Below are 17,192 nucleotides of genomic sequence, written 5' to 3' on the forward strand. Positions count from 1 at the left end.
GCTTGTGCCCCATGCTAGCCCTGCTCAAAGTAGACTTTTTGAAGTTAATGGGCATGGCTAACTTGGGCACCTTAATGTCATTGAGTCTACTTTGAGTGGAACTGAGTTGGATACAACCCTGATCATTTGCCCTGCATTGCAAAGGGTTGGGCTAGGTCACCCTTGGGGCAACAGTTGTACAAATCTATGTTTTTATGATTCAGTTTCTTTGTAAATTAAAAGCACTAAGTAACCAGGATTTGTCTGGACACTTAATTTTTTAATTTTTTTTTAATGGATACACCTGGCATTTTCTGCTATGCAGGAAAGTGTGTGTGAGTGCAATGCTCGAATACATGCAGTCATTCTGTGGGCTTTTACAGTTAGTTGTGTTTCATCTCTTGCCAATGGGATGTGTTGAAAACATATGTTAAAACCACCACAATGGTCAAACAGTGAAGTTAGACTAACTCAACTGGAGTCTTAACTATATGTGACGTGAAAGTATTTTTTTCACCTGTAATTTTGGTCGCTTACAGACTTCCACTGGGGTTTTTTTTGGGTGGGAGTCAATCACATACTGAGAAATTCTAGTTGCACAGTGAAAGTTGATCCTGGTAAAGCTCCTGTCTGAAAACCTGGAGATCCGCTGCCAGTCAGTGTAGACATTATTGGCCCAGATGAATCTTTGGTCTGATAAGGCAGATTCCTATGTTGCTTCCTATTTGCAATGGCTTGATTGCTCTGGGTTGCAGCCAATGTTAGAGCGGACCCACTGAAATTAATAGACAGAGCTAATAATAATAATAATAATAATAATAAATTTTATTTATATCCCGCCCTCCCCAGCCGAAGCTGGGCTCAGGGCGGCTAACAACAATAAAACAATACAAAAGTACAACACAAACAACACTCTAAAATCATTCATTATAAAATTAATTAAATTCAAGCCACTGGCCACTATTGGGCCAGAGCTCCGCGAAGATTGCCGAGGGAGGGAGTCAGGCTGTGCCCTGGCCAAAGGCCTGGCGGAACAGCTCTGTCTTGCAGGCCCTGCGGAAAGATGTCAAGTCCCGCAGGGCCCTAGTCTCCATTAAAGTTCATTAAATTTACCTCCATTAAAGTTCAACAGGTCTACAAACACTGGACGCAACTTTCTGCACCTGATTTCTTCTGAATTATGCGGCTGTAGCCTCCAGCTGCAGTAACATTTAAGGCTGCTTGTTTTGATGTTTTCTTTTCTCAGGATGGTGTATTACATGGACAACAGGCAGCTCTACAGCATGCAGTACCAGACGGTGTACAGGTGCTGCCCGGGATGGTCTCAGTTTGGAGAGGACGCAGGCTGCCTTTATCGTAAGTGGGCCCTCCTTCATCCTGCCATGTTTTGCCATCTGGGATAGCTCAGTCGGTAGAGCATGGGACTCTTAACCTCAGGGTTGTGGGTTTGAGCCCCATGTTGGGCAAAATACTTCCTGCACTGCAGGTGGGTTGGACCAGACCAGGGACGTCTTAAGCATATCTGGCGCTGTGGTGCAAAGATCCCTCTGGCGCCCTCCCTGTTTCCCAGAGTTGCTGACCTTTTTTTAGGGAGGACGGTACTGCCGGTGATGCGCCCAGCATTGCGGGGCTGGAGGAGGTGGGCAGCGGCTGGAAGGCAACTCCTCCGGCAGGTAAGAGGCAGAGGCTGGACGTGATGGCTCCCGGCTCAGCTGACTGCTTTGTGCTGCGGTGGCCATGGCTGACGGAGGCTCTGGGCGTGGCGTGGCACTGCTTTGGCACGGCATGGCGAAGGTGGCGAGCTGATTCCAGGAGGTGCCACGTCCAGCCTCTGCCTCTTGGGAGAGGAGGTGAATGGGAGGTGGTGATAGTGTGGAGGACCAAAGAGGACTTCTCAGAGAGGGTGGGAGCCTCATGAGGGCATCTTTCCCAGATGGAAGCAGACACTGTACTGTATATAAGCTTCTTCCCTGGCCATACAAGGCTAGGAAGCTCTGGCCTGGGGGCCAAATGTGATCCTCGTAAGTCTCTCTTAGGCCACACCCCTTGGCAGCCATATTTTGCACCCTCCTCAAGTGTTTTTGCCTGGCTGGAGTGTATCTTTGAACTCCACTAATGCCTCTTGCTTGTCAGGATGTAGAATAGAAAGGAGTATGCTTTGGTGTGATGTACTGTAGAAACAAGGCGACTGTACAAACATAAAATTTGCATTCATTGCTTTGCCTACTCTTGCCTCTGGCTCTGCTGCCGTGTGGCCCTCAAAAGGTTGCTCAGAAGGGATGAAGGTTTTGGGCTGAAAAAGATCCCCCACTCACCTCCTAGGATGAACAGTACTCTTTCTAACCCCCCCCCCACTCCACTCCCACCCTCCCAAAAAAACAACACCCTGGAATTTTGGTCACAGGCAGCATGGATATCATTGTGCAAGTCTCTGTTTTGGTTCCAGCATCGAGGAGACAACCTCAGAAAAATTACCAGCTTGCATAACCCGACTTCTATACCCATCTGTCTTCCTCATTTGTGGAGAAAACAACAACTAAATTGAGGTATTTCAAGTTCTGAGCTATAACCTCTGAAACAACTTGAAATGAAACTTTTTTAAAAACAAGAATTTCATCTGTGAAAAGATAGAAAGAAGAAAAGTACTATTACATTTTCATACATTAATATACAGTGGTACCTGGGGTTACATACGCTTCAGGTTACAAATGCTTCAGGTTACACTAACTCAGAAATAGTACCTTGGGTTAAGAACTTTGCTTCAGGATGAGAACAGAAATCGTGCTCCGGCGGCGCGGCAGGTTAAGAGCAGTTCAGGTTAAGAACAGTTTCAGGTTAAGAACGGACCTCCGGAACGAATTAAGTACTTAACCCAAGGTACCACTGTACAAATGTGCATATTCTTATTATCCTAATACACATATAATTGTCAGTAACCCAATAGATTCTTTGTAATTTCATTCAATATTTTTGTATTATTTATCCAAAGTCTGCGTCTATAAGCTGTCTGTTCGTATGTTGCCAATGTTGTCACGTTGTCAAGCCATTGATTAAGGGGGAATCATATCGCTATTCTTCCATTTCATTAGTACCATGAAACTTGGCGAAGGTGATCTTATGGCCCGGGTGGCATGTGCCCTCCCCAGGGGTTGCCCAGAAGGCTGATAGAAATTCTCCACTCTTGGCCTAAAGGGGTGTGGGGAGAAGAAGAATCAACTCTGTTCCAGTTTGCAAAGACATTGTGGTCTGGTGGTGATGCTTATTCCTACATAGGACCTCAAAAGTAGGGGGTTTTGTTTGTTTGTTTGCTCCCCACAAGTCTGTAGCAAAGCAAGAGAAATATTCTGAAGAATATTGTCTTTGTTTTCTACCTTTCCATTGTTCGTGGTTGGTCCTTACTTCTTCTTAGCGTGGAAGGTGTTCTACGTTTACATCATTGAAATGCTAGTTGGCTCGAGGTCCATCCCTATTTAAAGCAAAGACCTGCACTGAGGATATTAAACTCTGGACTGTTTTCTTTTTTTCTTTTTTTAAATAATATTTATTAGCATTTTCAAAAAACAAACAAGAACAAAAAATAAACAGAACAAAAGAAAAATACAAAAATACATAACAAAATTAAACAACAAAAGAAAAATAGAAAAAACACATAAAGTTATCATTCTTAACCTTATTTCTCAGACTTCCTCACACCTCCCCTTCTTGTATTCCAATTTAAGTTGTCAGTTCAGCAAGTCCTTAACTTATTTCTTTACCTTAACTTATACATTTATTCTAACATACCATTTTTTACTTTACTTCCTTTTTTCCATTTCCTCCATTTATTTTTAACAATCTTATTTTCAATTAATTTAAAAAAGAAGAAACCAATTTTACCTTATTTAAAACACACATCAATACTTATACCTCATTAGCTATTCTTAGACCTTTTTCCTAAAGTCGACCAAAAATTTCCCTTCCACGATTTACCCAATTTCCTTACCACTAATTAAAAGTAAAAAAAGAAAACAAATTATCCTTATGTGCCCTTTGGATTCCCAACCTCCACCCACCCTTTTCCCGGTTCCAATCCCCGACCAATGTCCATCAGTCTTTGTGTTATTTATTTAACCTGGAGACCTCACATCTGAGGCCCTTTTATCTCTCTCAGTTCCTTTCTGCCGGTCTCTTTGATGGTCCTTAATGTTAAACCCCAAGTCTCGAAGGGGCTCCGGACCAGCAGAGTCCTTGTTGCTTCCAGCCAGTCTTCCATACTTAAAAGCAAAGCCTATGGGGGGCTCCAACTTTTGTTTCAAATTTCTTACAGATCCAGATGTCCCCAAGGCTCCAGCTTTCACCTTCCGCAGATTTATAATCCTCAGGTCTTCAGATCTCCTCCAAGGGAGATCTCTCCATTTTCCAGGCTCCCATTCAGACCAGGCTTTCCACATCCAATTTTTATTATCCTTTTTTATCATCATGTCAGGCCTCATATTGTAACTCTCCTTTAGCTCCTGCAGGTCTCCTGCTTCTCCTTCATTTTCTTCAAAAACAACACCTTGCTCCATCATTTCTGCACTTTCAGTTTCATTTATTTGTTCAGTTGAGTAGGCTTCCTGTTTCAAATCTTTATCCAGCTCAAAACTGTTGTTTACTGACCGGTGTAGTAGTGATATCTTTGTAGACATAACATTGTATTCATCTTTCAAATTTCCCAAGAGAACGAGCGCTCTGTCCAGTTCTGCTTGGAATTTACATACTCCAGTCATTTTTGTAGTGTAATATCCCTATTACCCCTCTAGGGGGATTTTAGTTCCTTAATGTTCCTTTCAGCTCGAAACCAAAAGTCCAGTTATTTTGTATCAGCCCTCGTTGTTTTCAACAAAGTTATACCAGATGAACCAACAAAAACAGCAGAAACAATGTTCTCTTTTTCCAGCTGGCAACTAGCTGACTAGCAGCTCTCTTGACAGCTGTCAAAATCTTCCATGCAACAGACTTTCTCTTGGGGCGTTCCCGGGTCTCGGGGGGGGGGGTGAAATTCCAGTCCCCAAATTCTTTTTATCCTCCAGTAAATCCTTATAGTGTCAAAACCGTGAAATCAAGATCTTTTCACTAGAAAACAGGTTCTCTCGACCTTGGTTGCCCAGTCCTTTGCTTTAACTTGTTTACAAAGGGGGGGGGGGTGACTTCCTTTTTAGCCCCTTCCCGCTCGTTCCAAATTCAAAATTAAATTTTTTTTTTTTAAAGTCCCAATCTCCGTATTACTCACGGGTTAGTATTTTAGAGTCCAGTCGATCTTGGAAGAAGTTGGCGCTCTCTGTCAATGGCTTGCGGCTTCACTCCGTAGGCGAGGGAGTACTCTCAGCACCACGCCTCACCCTGCCTCCGTTCCGAAGCCTTTAAAAAGGCTCCGTCGCGGATTGGGGGGGCGCAAATGGTGCCCGCCGAGTCTCTGTGTTCACAGGCATCCGCGCCTGTGATTTTAAGGGTCCCCGCTTCGCCGCAGCGGCCAGACCCAGACGCTACGGAGCCGATTCCCTCCGGAGCTCGGAGGGAATCCGCCATTAAACAATGGCGCCAACCCGGAAGTCCAAACTCTGGACTGTTTTCAAGATCCATCCTCCTCATTTTTCAGAATGTATGTAGAAATGATCAGGCCACCGGGAGTTGCCTGATATGCCTTTGCGCTCTGCTAGTGCGATGTGTTCTGGAGTTTTTCCTAATAGCTTGGGCTGAAGAAGGTAAATTGGGAATCACTCTATGTACGCTGATTAATTGTGTGGGGAAAGGAGCCAGGCATTGTTGCTCATGGCTGGATAAGACCGCAGGCCCATTATAGCCCAGCATTCCATTCCCAAAGTTTAGAGAGATGCAGTGGTGGTGATGATTATTATGAATTTGGCGAGTCTGTCTAGATGAAACCCTGGATTTCTTTCCCCAACCCGCAATCCCGTATCTCTGAGGGTGGAATGCATTCAAGCAAGCTTTGCCAACGCAAGTTCCTTTGTCAAGGCAATGGCTTTGGCTGGCCAGCTAAGTACTGCAATTTAAAAGTCCAGAAGGTTGCCATAGAAGCAAATAGGTGGGGCTTTCCCTACCCCCTCAATAGCCAGAGCAGTGTGTGAGAGTTGGTCGGATGCTGAAGACTGGAGGAAGTGAGGCAGGTCTTCCTCTGTTCTGGATTTTTGAAACCGAATGGGGAAGCAGCCTCTGTTGGAGTGTTAATGCTGTGAGCCCCTCCCTCCCAGGTTGTGTTTATGCATGTTGTTGTTTAGTCATTTAGTCGTGTCCGACTCTTCATGACCCCATGGACCATAGCATGCCAGGCACTCCTGACTTCCACTGCCTCCCGCAGTTTGGTCAAACTCATGCTGGTAGCTTCGAGAACACTGTCCAACCATTTTGTCCTCTGTCGTGCCCTTCTCCTTGTGCCCTCCATCTTTCCCAACATCAGGGTCTTTTCCAGGGAGTCTTCTCTTCTCATGAGGTGACCAAAGTCTTGGAGCTTCAGGATCTGTCCTTCCAGTGAGCACTCAGGGCTGATTTCCTTAAGAATGGATCGGTTTGATCTTGCAGTCCATGGGACTCTCAAGAGTCTCCTACAGCACCAGAATTCAAAAGCATCAATTCTTCGGCGATCAGCCTTCTTTATGGTCCAGCTCTCACTTCCATACATCACTACTGGGAAAACCATAGCCTTAACTATACAGACCTTTGTTGGCAAGGTGATGTCTCTGCTTTTTAAGATGCTGTCTAGGTTGGCCATTGCTTTTCTCCCAAGAAGCAGGTGTCTTAATAAAACTATATATTCTAATTCTGGGCCCAGAAATTGGCTGTACCAGCCAACACTGGTAGACAGCACCCCTAGCATTATAAAATCATGTTGAAGATAAACAAAACATTGCACAGTAATTCCCTTTAAAGCAGGATTGCTTTGTTTTATTGTGTATTTTTAAACTGCAAGAAAGGAGATTCCAACTCAACGTTAGGAAGGACTTTCTGATATGAAGATCTGGCTGACTGTGGAATGGACTATCTCAGAAGGTGTTGGGAGTCTCCTACACTGGTGGCTTTTAAACAGTGGTCGGCTGCGATTCTTGCATTACAGGGGGTTGGTCTAGATAGCCCTTGGGGTCCCTTCCAATTCACGATGTATATTTTATAGTTCAGTGGTTGGGTAAATAGGTTAATACTGCTTAGAAACCTGTCTTGCCACGAAGCAGTCTACAAATTAATAAACAGTGAATTTGTAACAACCACCACCATAATACTTAACTCAAGATGCAGCCGGTTTGCTTGCTGTGGAAGGGTGATGAAGAGAGTAAAAAATAAAATAAATAACAAGGATTGAAAGGAAACTTTGGAGAGGGACCAGATAATGGCCTTATCTGAACTCGGCAAAAAGAAGAAGAAGAAAAAAGTACACCCAAATTGGCAATCGGCCAATTAGCTCAACTCAGGAGGGAAAAGAACTTTCATAAAGGTTTCCTGCAGAGGAAGTGAATAATTCCATTCAGGAAAGCAGAAGTCCAGTATAGGAAAGAGAGACGCCTAGAGCAGCATCTTAGCTTGCCATTTGAACTGCTGGCACAGAGAAGGGAGAAGGAAATCTCTCATTTGTAACTGGAAAGGCGCGCGAGAGATAATGGGGGCAGACACGAAGAGGAAGAGCGTCTGTGCAGAAGAAAAATGATAATAATAGTCTGTGTCTGTTTATGAACTGGTGTGTAATTTGTCGGAGGAACCCAAAGTTAGGAATGTTTGTGTTTTTGCTTTTTTTTTTAACTGCCTGGTAACTGGAGTGGCCTTAAAAGCTAATGAGCTTCTGCATTTGCCGGTCTTTGTGTTGTTGCCAGCTAGCAATTGTCATGAGTTTTTGTATGGCTGCAGTTGGAGCAACAACTGGCATGCTGTGGAGAAAGGGGAGAGGGGAAACACCCACCCACATACACCCACACCCACCCACCACTACAACCCAGGAACCATCCAGTGAAGCTCTGAAGATGTTGATCCACCAGCTGTGAAAAAGGCTAATTCCATGCTAGAGATCATTAGGAAAGGAATTGAAAATAAAACTGCTCATACGATAATGCCATTGTACAAATCTATGGTGTGACCACGTTTGGAATACAGTAAGCCTACATGTAATGTGTTTAACTTGTGTGCATTCAGCTTACAAGCAGGGCAATTTTTTTAAAAAATGTATTCCAGGGAAAATGTCTTTGTCATTGCAAACCGCCATTGAGCCCAGTGGGTCTTGACTATACACAATTTTGGCTTTAGGCACAATCCCTGGAACATAATGTAAGTTGTGGGCTTACTGTACTGGGTATGGTTCTGGTTGTCTCACCTCAAAAAGAAGCTGCAGAAGGTTCAGCAAATGGGCAATGAAAACAGTCAAGGGGATGGAGCGACTCCCCTATGGGGAAAAGTTGCAGTGTTTGGGGCTTTTTTGTTTAGGTAAAAAGGGAGTTAAAGATGACATGATAGAAACTAATAAATATACATTCTTCCACCATGCTATGTACCTATACACATGCGTATGCGCATGCACTACCGTGCTTGAAATAAACTAGTTCAGTTTCATGAAGCTCATTGAATTAGTTCAAGAATCTCTGAACTACACTTGAAAGTAGTTTCTGCAAGTGCCAGGTGAACTGACTATGAATTAAGTTCATTTTCAGGTAAAACTCTTTTTTTTAAAAAAATTACTTTGTCTTCAAGTTTATTCTCTGACATGCCCCCCCTTTAAACCCTTAAAGCCTAGATATCATAAATATTTGAGGAGGAGGTATGAATTGAACCATTCAGATTCCAGTATGTATATATGTGTGTGTGTGTTTTGATGTTTACTTAAGTATACAGTGGTTCCTCGGGTTACAGATGCTTCAGGTTACAGTCTCCGCTAACCCAGAAATAGTCCTCGGGTTAAGAACTTTGCTTCAGGATGAGAACAGAAATTGCGTGGCGGCGGCACAGCAGCAGCGGGAGGCCCCATTAGCTAAAATGGTACCTCAGGTTAAGAACAGTTTCAGGTTAAGAACGGACCTCCAGAATGAATTAAGTTCTTCACCTGAGGTGCCACTGTATTTTGTAGTTTGGCAAAGCTTGTAACATTCTGAACGCTGTTTCTTTGGGTTTTTTTGAGGATCATTTAGATGAACTTGAATTGAGCTGTGAACTGAACTTGTTCGCAAATTTTCTATGAAAAAGGGGGATGAATGTGAAATAGAATTAGATTTTTTTACGGCGTATTCAACTAGAACTAGTTTCTTTTGAAAATGAACTTTCCAAGCTCTCTTCCTCTGTGCATAGGGTGGTTTTATGTTTACACAGAGTATACCCATTGAAATGAATGAACATGGTTAACTTAGGCATATAGTTTTCTACTCTGCATAAAATTCAGTTGAATACCCCCCTTCACGTACCTTGAGATCGATACATGTTTGTTTATTAGAGGCTAAATCTAAAATTGTGTGCAATAATGCACATTATACCCTTTACACGCATTATATAGCACACATCACTATACTGTTAAAACTGCTTAAAATATTTAAGACCCTGAGATAAAATTGATATGAGTAAATATAATTTTATTAATGCCTTTCTTTCAGTTAGAGGACTTCCATCTGATCAGCTTTGATATTGAGGGCTGTCCTCTGTAAAGTGCATCATGATCTCTCTCTCTCCCCACCCCACCCCTATTCCTCAGGACCTTCTCATGATTTGACCCACTCCGAGCCACCTTTTTATTCCTTGCAAACATAGACCTTGTGAAATTTGCCCAGGAGTACCGTTCCCCTTACTAATTCATTCCTGTTTGACTGAAGGAACTCCATAAGGGCTGTCAGGTTGGTGCCCCCCCCCTTTAACAACCTCATCACTGAGTTCAGAATTTCTTCATCCCTGTGAACGGAAAGCTGGGAGATGGATGGAAAACTTTTCACGGAAAACAGATGGTGAACAAGACACCGCAAGATGAGGCCTGTGTACTTTAAACAGCTCCAAGGGGATCTGTAAAATGCCTTGTGAAATATTGGGCTTCCTAGCGGCTTCTTTCCATCGTGTGTGTGTGATTGGGTCTGCTGGATTCATAAGGTCCTCTCATGCTGTGAGATCGCACCTCATAAACGGGATCTCTCTCTCTCTCTCTCGGTTTCATATTTATCTTTTTTTCTTTAAACCCCCTTGTCTTTTGCTTTGAGCTGTTTGGCTGGCCAAGGTTTGCTTAAAGGTTCAAAAGAAACACCAGAATGTTCCTCAAGCATAGTTGAGACATGGGGTACATCCACATGATGCGTTTAAAGCAGCATGGTACCACTTTAAACAGTCATGGCTTTCCTCAAAGAATTCTGGGAGCTGTAGTTTATTAAGGGGTGCCGGCAGGTTTTAGGAGACCCCTGTTCCCCTCACAGAGCTAGAGTTTCCAGAATGGTTAATCAATCAATGAGCACAAATGAAATATGCAGATTTAGCTACGGGTGTCTGATGTCGAACCGAGCAGGTTATGGACTCCTCCTCCTCCTCTTTGACATCTTAAGTAGAATTCTGGCAGAGACTTTTCAACACCGTTTCATTACCTTGGGGATACAGGAGGCATGGCTTGAGCGTTGCCTTTTGTCTGGATAAGCGTCCATTGATGGGGATGCTTCTGAAGAGACTTGTGACTCGCAATTCAATTCAAGCAGGTTCCAAAGTTCAGGCGTGGCTCTTCTGATGCAGCCAAAGTAGTGGCGGGGTTCAGGGGTCGGTCAAGCTGAGATGTAAGCCAAGAGGAAAAAGAGACTCTGGTGCTTTGTGCATTGGCAGGATGGAGAACTGAGGAATCCGCCTGGTCCAGAGTCAAACCATTCTTCTGCCTAGTTCAATATTGCCCATGCTGACTGGTGATGGCTTGTCTGAATTTCGGACAGCGATCTTCCCACTGTGACCTGGAGATGCTGGGGATTGAACATGGGACTTTTTACATGCATAGCAGATGCACAGCCACTGAGCCATGGCCTTTTTTGGGATGACAGCAAACAGACGTTGGTGCTATCACATTGTTTTCTAGGGGCCAAAATCGATATGATGCTAAACATGCTAAACCCTTCAATATTTCTCCTATGAAAATAGGGACATCCATCATCACCATCATCATCATCATCACCATCATCATACCCCGCCTATTAGACTGGTTTGCCACAGCCACTCTAGGTGGCTTGCAACATATATAAAAGCATAATAAAACATTAAACATACTTTCCAATGCAGGGCTGCCTTCAGATGTCTTCTAAAGGCTGTATAGTTACTTAACTCATTGGCTTGGGGGTTGCAATAACTCCATAGCCTCCAACACCTCTCAGCTGAAAATACGGACTTCCTAAGGAAAAGCAGGACATTCCAGGATCAAAAGAGAAACTGGGATGGCTTCTGTAAATCCGGGACTTCCCTAGAAAATAGGGACACTTGGAGGGTCTGGTTTTGGATACCAAGTTGGCTGGATCAGGGCAAAGGGCCAGAACTTTATATTGGTAATGTTTATCCAAAGTCTCTGGGCTCCATTAGGTGACCTATTTATTTAGCATTCATTTGATTTGCTTACATAAAGCTCATGCGGAGGCTAGACTATGTCCAACTTTAATTGAACATCCATCCTTATTTGCTTGCAGAAAGCTTATGCAGACAGTAGGCTACAGCTGGCATATATTGAGCATCGTTCTCATTTGTTTGTGGGCAGCATTCTTCCTAAATTCGTCCTGAATTGCTTGTGCGGTGCTTATACATCTTTCCATTAATCGTTCATTTGCCCCATGCTTTCCCTGTTAACTCTCCCAACTGCAAAAAGTCAGTTTTTTAAAAAGTGGGTTTGTTGCGCCAGGACGACAGAGTTCTTTAATCTGCTTAATTCAGCAAACCTAAATTCCTGGTATGCGCTTGAATCTCTCCCACAAAATGCTGACAGCCTGGAGGTGACCTCAAATATAGGTCTTTTCCTGGAGATGCCAAGAGGTGAAACTGGCTCCTTTATTATGTATGGAAAGAACGAGCGCTACCACTTCACTGAGGTCCCTCCCTTATTCTTCCTGAGAACTGAAATTTTAATGCCTTTAATTTCCCATGGCAGAAACAAGAATAGCAGGAAATGTTGTCAGAGTGTAACTTGTTTTGTATTACCGGGGTCATAATTGATGGCACCGTGATAAAACCCAACAAAAGAAGTGTTTATGAATATTATCGTCAGTAATATAAAGAGTGGTGCAAAAGAGCTGCTTCCCCTGTGCACACCCCAAATGTATTAACACAACTGCAAATACATTGGCTGTTGTGGGAAGAGTCATGGCTCAGTGGTAAAGTATCTGCTTTGCATGCAGAAGGTTGCAGGTTCAAAACCTGGCACTTCTAGTTGGGGCTGGGAAAGCCCCCCTGTCTGAAATCCTGGAAAGCTACTGCCAGTCAGTGTAGACAATACTGAGCTGTATCGGTGGTCTGACTCAGTGCTAAAAGAACTGCCCAAGTCCTTTGTGAGTACGAAGGAAGCTTTGGAAAAGAGTCTAAGGCCTCATCTGCACTATAGATTTAAAGCATTGTCACTTTGAGCAATCACACCTTCCCCCAAATAACACAGGGAACTGTAGTTTGTGAAGGGTGCTGAGAGTTGTTAGGAGACTCCTATTGCCCTCACAGAGCTACAATTCCCAGAGTTCCCTGGAAAGAGGGATTGTTGGTTAAAGCACTGTATTTTATTTGAGCTTTCACATTGTAGGGGAACCAGCCTCATATCACCAGCATGTTTGAGTCTAATTAATGCATGAAGGGGTTAATGCCATAGAGTAAGCTGTCCTGCCAGGTTTTTCCTATGCCACTTCCCCTCACCTTGGGAGGAAACGGGCAACAAAGCCTACTTAGTCTACATGTGTGAGGATGTCTGAGCTGCTCCCTTTAGCTGCATGGCTTTAAGCAACCTCTTTTGTTTCAGACAAGAATAAAATACAGTGGTGCCCCGCAAGACGAATGCCTCGCAAGACGGAAAACTCGCTAGACGAAAGGGTTTTCCGTTTTTCGAGCTGCTTCACAAAACGAATCTCCTATGGGCTTGCTTCGCAAGACGAAAATGTCTTGCGAGTTCCTGCGGGTTTTTCCCCCTCCCCCCCTTTTTCTAAGCCGCTAAGCTGCTTATCCGCTAAGCCGATAAGCCGCTAAAAGCCGCTAAAAGCCGCTAATAGCGCTAATCCGCTAACCCGTCAATGGGCTTGCTTCGCAAGACGAAGAAACCGCTAGACGAAGAGACTCGCAGAACGGATTCTTTTCGTCTTGCGAGGCACCACTGTATGAAACTAATGTTTTCCTATACCTATAGCTTAGGAACTTTTACCATTTTATAATCAAGCAACATTTTACTGCCTGTGCAACTATTTCTGACTGCTATACGGAAAAGCACATGAACCTGACCTCTGAAGAATTTTGTGAGGGTACCATTTTATGACTTTCTAAACGTGTGGTCTATTTTTGTGCTAGGGAAATGGGATACATCAAGATTCACTGGAAAGGGCACATGTAAAAGTTTTTACAGCCTATATTCCCATGCTTTCTTTGCTGCATATTTTATTATCTCACCAAAGAACAATTGCCCCAAGTTTGGTTCTTTGCATCTGGGATTTCCAACACACATGACACAAAAGCAGCTTCTGGAAATCTAGTGGAAGCTTAACATTCATTTCTGTGTCACTTGCTTCAAGGAAAAAAAAAACTGCTTGCAACCCTGTGGATCAAGAAAATTGCATGGTTTGGGGTGACAGCATCTTAAAAAGCAGAGATATCACGTTGCCGACAAAGGTCCATATAGTTAAAGCTATGGTTTTCCCAGTAGTGATGTATGGAAGTGAGAGCTGGACCACAGAGAAGGCTGATCGCCGAAGAATTGATGCTTTTGAATTATGGTGCTGGAGGAGACTCGAGAGTTCTTAAGGAAATCAGCCCTGAGTGCTCACTGGAAGGACAGATCGTGAAGCTGAGGCTCCAATACTTTGGCCACCTCATGAGAAGAGAAGACTCCCTGGAAAAGACCCTGATGTTGGGAAAGATTGAGGGCACAAGGAGAAGGGGACGACAGAGGATGAGATGGTTGGACAGTGTTCTTGAAGCTACCAGCATGAGTTTGACCAAACTTCGGGAGGCAGTGGAAGACAGGAGTGCCTGGCGTGCTCTGGTCCATGGGGTCATGAAGAGACGGATACGACTAAACAACAACAACAACCAACATATAGCTCTACCCTGCTGTTTTTATGGGGAAACAGAAGCATGTATAGAGGAGAATGACATTGTCCAATGACATCCGTTGTTTTGCCACATCATGCCCACTGGTGTGAAAGAAATTTAGCATGACACGCTAGTATATCTGTCCAAAAGTATTGTTCAATTAATGCAGCAGGCACTGCAGTAATGCAATAGGCACTGAAAGGAACATTAGAAAACGGGACAGAAATGGCAGCATTTTAACCAGGAAATCTAACACAACATTTCTCACATCCAGATGCAGCCAGTGTCTGGTCTTCACTGAGCTTTCTTTCTGATTTATTTCTGGGGAGGTTATACAACAAAGAGCATTCATCCTAACAGAGGTTAGACAATGTCCAGTCTTCGTTGAGCATTTGTTCAGTTTTCTTTGCAGAGAGGTTCAACGATGAGTGGAGTTTCTTGTGTGGTGTTCACACATATTCCCACTGATCTGCATGCCTCTCATACCTTTCAATGTGTTTTACCATCACTTTCTGAACCAGAACATATTTGCTAGTTTTTAAAAGTGGATTTCTTGCACTAGACTAGAGCAATGGAGCGCTTGAATTAATGGAAGAATCCTAAAGTTTCCCAGCGTGTGCTTGAACCACTCCTAGAAAATACCCACGGTCTTGAGGCGCCCAATGTGTCACTGGGAATATATTTACTCTCCTCCTTTTGTGGCTGGTGTTTTGTTTTGTTTCCCTAGATCCAAGAGATTCTGCAGGTGAATGCAGAATGCATTTTGAGCCCAGGCCCTTATCTGACACCAAGGTGCTCTCTTCTCAGTTTACTCCTTCTCTCTGCAGAAATTTATCTTCTCTCCGGACTGGCGGCGGGGGTGGGGGTCTTTCTCAAGCTCCTCTTTGGCGACTGAGTTGGCTCACAAAAATGCTTTGATCTCCTCTGTGCTGTTGATTTTTCCCTTAAATGCTCTTAAAAAAAAATAATCTCCGTCACTATTTTGCCAGCAAGCTAAAAGGCTCTGAGAGCTATTTCTTGGATTTAGGCAAATCTGCATAGATGGAGGTGTAGGGTTTGATGAATCTGTCCATTTTGGTTTGGTTGACCCCATTTCCACATCTGTTTGTGAATTGCTTTGTTTTTTAAAATACACAAAAATTAATGCACATCTATGCATTTCAGACAGAATTTTGCTTAGTATATGCATTGCATCCCCCCTCAATAAAGGTAAAGATAAAGGTAAAGGGACCCCTGACCATTAGGTCCAGTTGTGACCGACTCTGGGGTTGCGGTGCTCATCTCCCTTTATTGGCCGAGGGAGCTGGCATAGAGCTTCCGGGTCATGTGGCCAGCATGACTAAGCCGCTTCTGGCGAACCAGAGCAGTGCACGGAAACGCCGTTTACCTTCCCGCCAGAAGGTATTTATCTACTTGCACTTTGACGTGCTTTCGAACTGCTAGGTTGGCAGGAGCAGGGACTGAGCAATGGGAGCTCACCCCGCTGCGGGGATTTGAACTGCCGACGTTCTGATCAGCAAGTCCTAGGCTCTGTAATTTTCCCCAATTCTCACGATGGGCATCTGGTTGGCCACTGTGAGAGCAGGACACTGTTTGTTGTACAGCAACCGCCTTCAACTCGCTGCAAGGAAATCCCCTATCCAGCTGGTCTGTCTTGTGTTATGTCTGGCCTCTCCCCATTAGTTTTATTGCTCCTGTAAATTAACACCCACTTGAGATCGCAGAATCACACCTGCTAGTGTCACTGGGCCTCACAGGGATGTTTTCCTTCTTGCAAGAGCTGAAAGGGGTCGACTGTAAATGAAAAGGTACAGCTGAGCCTTTGCAGACAGACCTCTTCAGATATGACTCATGCAAAGGAGCAACACAAGAAGAGACTAGCTGCTGGGTCAAACCAATGGCCCATCTTTCCCAGAATCCTGTTCTCACAGTGGCCAACCAGACTGCCCTGAGTGCAGCAGCAAATCCCCACCTGCAATTTCTGGCATCCAGCGTTCAACTGCCTCCGACAGGGGAGGTAGAACCTAGTGACTGTGGCTAGTAGTCTTTGATAGGCTTATCTTTCATGAAGTTGTCCAGTCCTCTTTTAAAGCAGTCCAAGTTGGTGGCCATTACTGGTCCTTTGCAGGAGTTTAACTATGATCTTCCAGCACTCAGCTTCAGTGGATGTTCCTAAATTCCAGCATTACGAGAGAGGGAGTAAAACTTCCCTCTGTCCACTTTTTCTGGACCATGCACAATTGCATTGGAATCTTCTTCAACCCAAAAATCATTGTATAGGCTTCAACTCAAGGCTCATTTATTCCAGAGGGATTTTATTAATCCTGTATAAATGCTCAGGAGTGAGCAAATAGTGGATTACGGCCAGATTACTTCTCCTATCCACTTGAATTTCTTACAAAAGTTCCTGAAATTTGCAGGAAAACAATTCTGCTAATCCTCCTCCTGCTAATTCCCATTGTTCAGATTTCCAGCCTCTGTGGGTGTTCTGAGCATGTTGTTTTACCCAGCTGAGGAACAACTCTTTATCTCTTTTGCAAAGAGGTGTTTTTCTTTCCCACTTTGAAATAAACGTTTGGGGTTAGTTGGCCAAAAACACCACTTTGATCGTTACAAAAAGAGATTCTTTTGGAATTTTAGAGGTAAGAATACAGGAGAGGCAAATGATGGATTGCCCATTTAATCTTGAGGGCTGCAGATGTATCTGGGTAGATTGTGGTACAATCCTGTTCACGCCTGTTCAGAAATGAGCAGAAGAATGTTTGAGGGAGTTGCAGGCTGCTGCCAAAGTTGACCCTGAATGAAGCTGAATTAGTCATGTCTATCAGCTTCATTGAGTCTACTCTGAGTAGGACTAGCATTGGATGCAACCAATGATTACTGGCCATGATCTCCTCTGGCAAGGTGGCTGGAAGCCATGTGAAGGGAATTCCACATACGTGCTGATATATGTCCCCAGGAACAGATGAATATGTGAATTCCATCCCCCCAGC

General features: G+C 43.9%; 1 protein-coding gene across 4 annotated transcripts in view; it reads left to right on the forward strand.

The window, feature by feature from the left end:
- Positions 1-17,192, forward strand: part of MEGF6 (multiple EGF like domains 6) — a 210,854-nt gene that overhangs the window by 16,554 nt on the left and 177,108 nt on the right. For all 4 annotated transcript variants that reach the window (XM_053400632.1, XM_053400636.1, XM_053400635.1 and 1 more), the window contains exon 3: positions 1,226-1,335. In XM_053400632.1, coding sequence (XP_053256607.1) covers positions 1,226-1,335 — 110 coding nt within the window. The remainder of the gene's footprint in view (positions 1-1,225; positions 1,336-17,192) is intronic.

Source organism: Podarcis raffonei, chromosome 8, assembly GCF_027172205.1.
Source record: "Podarcis raffonei isolate rPodRaf1 chromosome 8, rPodRaf1.pri, whole genome shotgun sequence".
Taxonomy (NCBI): Eukaryota; Metazoa; Chordata; class Lepidosauria; order Squamata; family Lacertidae; genus Podarcis; species Podarcis raffonei.